Source organism: Salvelinus fontinalis, chromosome 7, assembly GCF_029448725.1.
Source record: "Salvelinus fontinalis isolate EN_2023a chromosome 7, ASM2944872v1, whole genome shotgun sequence".
In the NCBI taxonomy this organism is placed as follows: Eukaryota; Metazoa; Chordata; class Actinopteri; order Salmoniformes; family Salmonidae; genus Salvelinus; species Salvelinus fontinalis.
The window spans coordinates 63,925,918-63,935,062 of NC_074671.1; the positions used below are offsets into that span (position 1 = coordinate 63,925,918).

The window sequence follows — 9,145 nt, forward strand, 5'->3', positions numbered from 1 at the left end:
GTTTGTGATATTTGTAAACTCAGGTTCCCTTTATCTAATAACAGGTTTTGGTTGAAGATCTGGTAACATTCAGTATCAACAATATGCAAGAGAACATCAGAAAGGAGGCAAATACTTTTCCAACACTGTAAATAAAGTGTAGGAGAAACTTCTACTGTGTCCACCCTTTCCCTGCTTTGTTTGGCCCAGCCAGACATGTTGGATGTCCATCCTGCTTTTTGTCCCTGCCCAGGCACCTATGTCGGCCCTGCCATAACCGTGAGAAGGCTCGAGGTCTGGGGAAGTACATCTGTCAGAAATGCCATGCCATCATCGAGGACAGCCCTCTCATCTTTAAGAACGACCCCTACCACCCCGACCACTTCAACTGCAACAACTGTGGGTCAGTACACTTCACAGCTCCCTCCTGATATCTGACATGATGTGTTCCTGATTCCATTATGTGGGTCAGTCACTATTTGGAATAATGAAAGCAAGAGTGTTTAAGATGTTACCATTTACCCTGCTTCAAAAGCACTGTTGTTTGTGTGTGTTTTGTGTAATATAATGGTGTATAATGTTTGTCCCTCCTTTCTCCCTGTAGTAAGGAGCTGTAGTAATATTTGTTCCTCCTTTCTCCCTGTAGTAAGGAGCTGACAGCAGATGCCAGGGAGCTGAAGGGAGAGCTGTACTGTCTTCCCTGCCATGATAAGATGGGGGTGCCGATCTGTGGCGCCTGCAGAAGGCCCATCGAGGGACGCGTGGTCAACGCCATGGGCAAGCAGTGGCACGTCGAGGTGTGTGGTCGGAAATGACATGATGGGCTCTAGTGGTATTTTAGACATATTTGGACTCCAATGTGATGGTTTAGTCAGATGTTTGCTGAGTAAGCTTTTACAAAGAAATCATATGTTACATTTTTATAATTTTTATACTCTCCATCCTGTGACACCTTTCTTTTCCTTCCAACACATTCCTTCATACTTTATTTTTCTCTACATCCTCATCTTTGTGGCTTCTTTTATCCCCCTCTTCCTCCCTCCTTCCCCACTCCTCCTCTCCCAGCACTTTGGGTGTAGTGTATGTGAGCGATCGTTCCAGGGCCATCCCTACTATGAATGTAAGGGCTATGCCTACTGCGAGTGGCACTTTAACATGGTGAGAAGGGGTTATGTCCCAAATGGCAGTAGTCCCTATGTAGTGCACTACTTTAACTGGAGCCCATAGTGTTCTGATCAGAGTTAGGGCCCTATGTAGGGAATAGGGTGCCATTTGGGACACATCCAAGGAGAAAGGAGGGCTTTCTCCTCCCACACACAGAAACTGCACTGCAGGAAACAACATTGCATAGCGAGCTACACAACTACACTCTTCAGCCACATACACCCGTCATATGTCAATAGAAACAAGAGGCATACCATTACCGCATTCACAGATAAGTTCTTCTTAGCCAGAAATACATGGGTGTGGGTGCCTAAACACATTGTTTGTCTTTAATATCTCACAACTTTACAGTGCTGATGAATACACTACAAGTAGTCTACAGTGCCTGGCCTGCCTGCAGTTGACATTCTCTCCACTAGAGGCCATTGTTCTGCTGTCTGTCCTGAATGACTGCTGTGTGTGTGTCATGCATCTTTCTGACCAAGCCCAGTTGAGTTACTTGGGCCAGTTGTATTCATAAAGCTCTCAGAGTAGGGCTGATATAGGGTTAGTTTAGTCTTTAAAGGTCCCAAACAGTCATTCTGATTCCCATGTAAAATAGCATTTTGAGTGACTAAAATATCCCCCATAATATTTGTTTTGGATAGAAATGCTCAATGTGGTCTAACTACCAGGAAGTTTGAAAAGACAGGCTGAGTGGAGAGCTTATACTTGTGAGCTCTCCTTGACTGACAGCTCTTTGAAACCCCTATGTCAAGCAACTTGGATACAGTGTGGCAGTAAAATCATCTCAAGCAAATGTGGTGATACATTTTAATACCTCTCCCATTTGGCATGTCTGTTATGATGTGGTTCACGGCAGCACTGACGGATGTGTTGACATGACAACGGCGTCTGAGTTTCTAACAACCCCGTTCCATGCTGGCTGAAGACCTAGCTAGCCCGTAACTAGCTAACACCCGACACAGATGAAGACCTAGCTAGCCCGTAACTAGCTAACACCCGACACAGATGAAGACCTAGATAGACAGTAACTAGCTAACACCCGACACAGATGAAGACCTAGCTAGCCCGTAACTAGCTAACACCCGACACAGATGAAGATCTAGCTAGCCAGTAACTAGCTAACACCAGACACAGATGAAGATCTAGCTAGCCCGTACCTAGCTAACACCAGACACAGATGAAGACCCAGCTAGCCCCTAACTAGCTAACACCAGACACAGATGAAGATCTAGCTAGCCCGTAACTAGCTAACACCCGACACAGATGAAGATCTAGCTAGCCAGTAACTAGCTAACACCAGACACAGATGAAGACCTAGCTAGCCCGTAACTAGCTAACACCCGACACAGATGAAGACCTAGCTAGCCAGTAACTAGCTAACACCAGACACAGATGAAGACCTAGCTAGCCAGTAACTAGCTAACACCCGACACAGATGAAGATCTAGCTAGCCCGTAACTAGCTAACACCCGACACAGATGAAGACCTAGCTAGACATTAACTAGCTTACAGCAGACACAGATGAAGACCTAGCTAGCCCGTAACTAGCTAACACCCGACACAGATGAAGATCTAGCTAGCCAGTAACTAGCTAACACCAGACACAGATGAAGACCTAGCTAGCCCGTAACTAGCTAACACCCGACACAGATGAAGATCTAGCTAGCCCGTAACTAGCTAACACCCGACACAGATGAAGACCTAGCTAGCCAGTAACTAGCTAACACCAGACACAGATGAAGACCTAGTTAGCCCGTAACTAGCTAACACCAGACACAGATGAAGACCTAGCTAGCCAGTAACTAGCTAACACCAGACACAGATGAAGACCTAGCTAGCCAGTAACTAGCTAACACCAGACACAAATGAAGACCTAGCTAGCCCGTAACTAGCTAACACCAGACACAGATGAAGACCTAGCTAGCCCGTAACTAGCTAACACCAGACACAGATGAAGACCCAGCTACCACCAGACACAGATGAAGACCCAGCTACCACCAGACACAGATGAAGACCCAGCTACCACCAGACACAGATGAAGACCCAGCTAACACCAGACACAGATGAAGACCTAGCTAACACCAGACACAGATGAAGACCCAGCTAACACCAGACACAGATGAAGACCTAGCTAGACATTAACTAGCTTACAGCAGACACAGATGAAGACCTAGCTAGCCCGTAACTAGCTAACACCCGACACAGATGAAGATCTAGCTAGCCCGTAACTAGCTAACACCCGACACAGATGAAGATCTAGCTAGCCAGTAACTAGCTAACACCAGACACAGATGAAGACCTAGCTAGCCAGTAACTAGCTAACACCAGACACAGATGAAGACCTAGTTAGCCCGTAACTAGCTAACACCAGACACAGATGAAGACCTAGCTAGCCAGTAACTAGCTAACACCAGACACAGATGAAGACCTAGCTAGCCAGTAACTAGCTAACACCAGACACAGATGAAGACCTAGCTAGCCCGTAACTAGCTAACACCAGACACAGATGAAGACCTAGCTAGCCCGTAACTAGCTAACACCAGACACAGATGAAGACCCAGCTAGCCCCAAACTAGCTAACACCAGACACAGATGAAGATCCAGCTAACACCAGACACAGATGAAGACCTAGCTACCACCAGACACAGATGAAGACCTAGCTAACACCAGACACAGATGAAGACCTAGCTAGCCCGTAACTAGCTAACACCAGACACAGATGAAGACCTAGCTAACACCAGACACAGATGAAGACCCAGCTAACACCAGACACAGATGAAGACCCAGCTAACACCAGACACAGATGAAGACCCAGCTAACACCAGACACAGATGAAGACCCAGCTAACACCAGACACAGATGAAGACCCAGCTAACACCAGACACAGATGAAGACCCAGCTAACACCAGACACAGATGAAGACCCAGCTAACACCAGACACAGATGAAGACCCAGCTAACACCAGACACAGATGAAGACCCAGCTAACACCAGACACAGATGAAGACCCAGCTAACACCAGACACAGATGAAGACCCAGCTAACACCAGACACAGATGAAGACCCAGCTAACACCAGACACAGATGAAGACCCAGCTAACACCAGACACAGATGAAGACCCAGCTAACACCAGACACAGATGAAGACCCAGCTAACACCAGACACAGATGAAGACCCAGCTAACACCAGACACAGATGAAGACCCAGCTAACACCAGACACAGATGAAGACCCAGCTAACACCAGACACAGATGAAGACCCAGCTAACACCAGACACAGATGAAGACCCAGCTAACACCAGACACAGATGAAGACCCAGCTAACACCAGACACAGATGAAGACCCAGCTAACACCAGACACAGATGAAGACCCAGCTAGCCAGTAACTAGCTAGCACCAGGCACAGATAAAAGGGGACACGAGTGTCTTTACCATAGATGAATATTGTAAACTTTTAATTATATTTGATGACACCTTACAGTCCAATTTTGGCACCAGTAGAGTAGCTGTATAAACCACGCCCCTCCACAAACACGCTTTCTCCGATGTTGGTTACAAAGCGGTACTTATTTAAATTAGGTAAGAGAATTATCATTTTACCATTGGTGTATTAAAATGAGTTAGGGTGATGTCACCCTAACCCCTTAACAATGAATCCAAGTGTTTGACATGTGGGAGGGGAACAGTAGCTTTATGACTTTATCAATGTAGGAGCAATGGTCATTTTTCATACTTTGACCTGGTTTCATTCAAATATCATCCAATTTCATGAAAAACATGGATTTTTTTTTGACTGTTCATGACCTTTAAGATCATAATGAATAACATATGTACAGGTAGATCACCTGATCCTAGATCAGCACTCCTTCACTGATACGCTTTGTGAATACGTGCCCTGATGGCAGCTGACTAGAGTTAGCCAAGTTAGCTTACTTAACTGCTTGTGCCTGTGAGTAGAGTTAGCAATATGTTAACGCCTGTGTAGTGGTGTCTGCCTGTGACAAGAGTTAGCTATTAGCCATGCTAACTTGGGGTGCTACTTCCCTGTGACTACAGTTAGCCATTAGCCATGCTAACATGTGATGTTGCCTGTGTTTGCAGCATTTTGTGTGTGCTAAGTGTGAGAAGCCGTTCCTTGGACACCGCCACTATGAGAGGAAGGGTTTGGCCTACTGTGAGACCCACTACAACCAGGTAATAAAGCTATGATCTGACTGAGACCCACTACAACCAGGTAATAAAGCTATGATCTGACTGTGAGACCCACTACAACCAGGTAATAAAGCTATGATCTGACTGTGAGACCCACTACAAACAGGTAATAAAGCTATGATCTGACTGTGAGACCCACTACAACCAGGTAATAAAGCTATGATCTGACTGTGAGACCCACTACAACCAGGTAATAAAGCTATGAACTGACTGTGAAACCCACTACAACCAGGTAATAAAGCTATGATCTGACTGTGAGACCCACTACATCCAGGTAAATGGTACCCTATTCCCTATGTAATGCACTATATTTGACAGGTCCCATGGGGCTCATGTCCCTCAACGTTCATACAATATGGTTGCTGAGTAACACCGTTATTGCATGTTGTTCTGGCTGGCACTGACTGAAATGTAAAGTTTGGTAATGGTTAAATCAAGTAGTGTATGTTTGGTGAATGAAATGCTCATCTCTGCCTGTGTCTCACCCTCTAGCTCTTTGGTGATGTGTGCTACCACTGCAACAGAGTGATTGAAGGAGATGGTAAGCATCAACTGTTTTTCATGTTTAATGAATTGTTTTCGAACGATCTAAAGCCATAATGGACTTTCTGTTCCTCCTGTAGTGGTGTCAGCCCTGAACAAAGCATGGTGTGTGAACTGCTTCTCCTGCGCCACCTGCAACACCAAGCTCACCCTCAAGTACGTTGTTATTACATGATTATATATCAGTGGTATTATACTGGGCTCTTTCCTAACCCTTTGGCTCTTCCTGTCTGTCGTTGTCCTGCCTTCCTTTCAATCTGTGTGCGTCCCAAATGACACCCTATTCCCTATAAAGTTCTGTGTTTTCTCTAACCTTCCTCCTATTGGACACAATCTGTTTTTCCTCTTATTTCTCTAGTCTTCTCACTTCTCCACCCTGTGCTTTTTCCATCCTCTGTTTTCTCTTCTCTCTCCCTCCCCTTCCTCTGGTGTAACAGAGACAAGTTTGTAGAGGTAGATCTGAAGCCTGTATGTAAGCACTGTTACGAGCGGATGCCTGAGGAGCTGAAACGCAGACTGGCCCGACGCGAGAGGGACGCCTCAAAAGACCGCAAAAAGAAACCTGTTATCTGTCTGTAGACTTTTCCAGTCCTCTTCCTTTCATCTTCACTATCCTCTTCTCGCTCATTTTCATCCATTGGTTAGTAATTCCACTTCCTGTCATCTTCACTATCCTCATTTCCATCTATTGGTTAGTAATTCCACTTCCTGTCTTCAATATCCTCTCATTTCCATCTATTGGTTAGTAATTCCACTTCCTGTCATCTTCACTATCCTCTCTCATTTCCATCTATTGGTTAGTAATTCCACTTCCTGTCATCTTCACTATTCTCTAATTTCCATCTATTGGTTAGTAATTCTACTTCCAAGTCACTCTTCATTTATCTTTTCCTCTTATTGTCTTTCCTCTTGTTTTCTCCTCCAGTTTGCTTGATCTGTTTTGTCATTGTTCTGTCATTGCTCTGTTATGTGACAATGGCTGAGTCCCAAATGACAACCTGTGGGCCCTGGTCCAATGTAGTGCACTATAAAGGGAATAGGGTGCCATTTGGGATGCACACGTTGTGATCAAAGGTGTAATGTGTAATCTGCCATATTCATATGATATGGAGGTCATTTCCCTTAAAAATACAATATTTAGTGTTGGTTCCACTTCAGTACATCTGACTGTATTCCTGTCCTGTCATGCTAGTTGTGTGATCATAGTGTAACTTGCTAAGGATAGACACCTGCATGTGCTGCTGTTCATGAGAATACAAAAACATTTAAAATAATTATTCGTAAAGCACATTTCATACACAATGGAGCCCAAAATGCATTACAAAATACTGACTGTGTCTCCCCTGTCCTCTGTTGACAGGAACAAGTTTGTGGAGTTTGACATGAAGCCTGTGTGTAAGAAATGTTATGAGAAGTTTCCTCTGGAACTGAAGAAGAGACTGAAGAAACTGGCTGAGACTGTCGGACGCAAGTAGACCTCCGAGTACCAAGGGGGCGACACCGAACAAAATTTCCAGTAGCTTTCCCAAAGTTCCAGAAACTCTGGAAAATTCCCTGGCTCTCCGGATGTCCTGCTTATTCCCTATTGATTCTGGGGATCTTCCATTTCTGGGTTTCTAGAAACCTGGGATTTTCAGAAAGTTACTGGAGGTTTGCAGCCCGACGAGCAACGCTGAAACCGATATTAACCTTAACCAGTGCCCAAATGAATCGTATAAATGTCAGACTCAAAATACTGTCTGTTCCAGTATTTTAGTCTTTGACGTCCTCGGGTACTCAGTAATAACGTGTTAATCTTTTCTCACTTTTTAATTGATTATTTTTGTGCAAGTGGCTTTTTGCATGTGGAGCTGATGTCCAGAGTCTTATTCAAACAATATAGAACCTCATTCTGCCTGACAATGACCTATGAAAGCATGGAGGGGAAAAAATGATGGGTGAAATGCATTTAGATATTGTTAAGAAATAATACATAAGACTGTCTGATCTAGTTTGGCCACGAGCGGACCAAATGAACAGCATTATAAAGGGTTAATGACATCTAACAAAATACTTGCACACTGTCTTAAAGAGATGAGAAGGTGCCTGTAGTACTCTTAAAATAGCTTTTGTCTTGTGCCTTGGGTATGAATATACACTGAGTATACAAAATATTTCCATGACATAGACGGATCAGGTGAAAGCTATGATCCCTTATTGACGTCTCTTCAATCAGTAGATGACAGATTTAAAGAAAGATTTTTAACTCAGTACAAGTACTAATGTTTGGTAAGCTCAGTGTATATTTTACACTGCATTATATACTGTAAGTGTGTCAGATAATATGCATGTGGTTGTCCAATATACTGGCATGTGATCCAGACTTACTACTGCCTTAATTAGAGAATATTCCTCACTTCTGTGTAAGAATGAGAATTCTAGCTGTGTATCAGAACGTGGAGCCAATGAGTCTGGTATGTCATCTATGAGTCTGGTATATCATGTGTGAGTCTGATATATCATGTGTGAGTCTGGTATATCGTGTATCCTAACATTTGCTTGTAATAAAATAAAATGTCATGGGTTTGTTTGAATATTACTCCCAATCGTTTCAGAGGAGGAGAGTTGAAAGGAATGGAGATGGACACGTCTTAGCATGCTACTCCATTTTGTTCCATCACTGAGTCGCTGACAGGTATAAACAAGTTAGGGGAGTGTTTCATGGAGCACAATCGCTTAAGTAGAATTAATTAGATAGGTATGATAAATATACGTATGTAAAGGTCTTAATTACACCCTAGATCAGCTAGATGTGTGCAAGGTGGTTTTGAATGTGTCACTATCTGTCACCTTGATTACTCAAAATTCTCTCAACCTATGTACTTACCTACATTGTAAACTTTCATTCATAGGCTAGGTTGTAGCAGCCACATGATGGATACAGGGAAAATGTTAGTATCATGTAGTAGCCTACACCTATTGATGTTACATTGAGATGGGTGAATGGAATATGAGTGACAGTCATCCAATATACTGTTATAGAAATAAAATGTAAATGATCATCCTTCCTCATCTTAAACGGCACCGATCGCCACTGTCGTCTCCTGTGTACATACCTAATATTGAGTACATACCTGCATCTCCTGAATACAAACCAAGTAATCTGACGTATAGGTCTTCATGCTCTGTTGAGAACTTTGATGATCTCGAAATGGAGTCAGTCGGCAGTTGTGAGGGCTCTGAAGTTGAGCCTGTCCAGGAT

General features: G+C 43.8%; 1 protein-coding gene across 5 annotated transcripts in view; it reads left to right on the forward strand.

Moving 5' to 3' along the window:
• LOC129860197 (LIM and senescent cell antigen-like-containing domain protein 1) overlaps nucleotides 1–8,477 on the forward strand; it is a 29,171-nt gene extending 20,694 nt beyond the window's left edge. For 2 of the 5 annotated variants that reach the window (XM_055930578.1, XM_055930577.1), the window contains exons 5-11: nucleotides 233–382; nucleotides 626–776; nucleotides 5,251–5,343; nucleotides 5,854–5,902; nucleotides 5,985–6,060; nucleotides 6,342–6,479; nucleotides 7,265–8,477. In XM_055930578.1, the coding sequence (XP_055786553.1) occupies nucleotides 233–382; nucleotides 626–776; nucleotides 5,251–5,343; nucleotides 5,854–5,902; nucleotides 5,985–6,060; nucleotides 6,342–6,479; nucleotides 7,265–7,379 (772 nt within the window). In that variant the 3' untranslated portion in view covers nucleotides 7,380–8,477. Of the gene's footprint in view, nucleotides 1–232; nucleotides 383–625; nucleotides 777–5,250; nucleotides 5,344–5,853; nucleotides 5,903–5,984; nucleotides 6,061–6,341; nucleotides 6,545–7,264 lie in introns of all 5 variants that reach the window. The other 3 variants (XR_008760310.1, XM_055930579.1, XM_055930580.1) reach the window with 3 other exon arrangements.
• The last annotated feature ends 668 nt before the right edge of the window (nucleotides 8,478–9,145 follow it).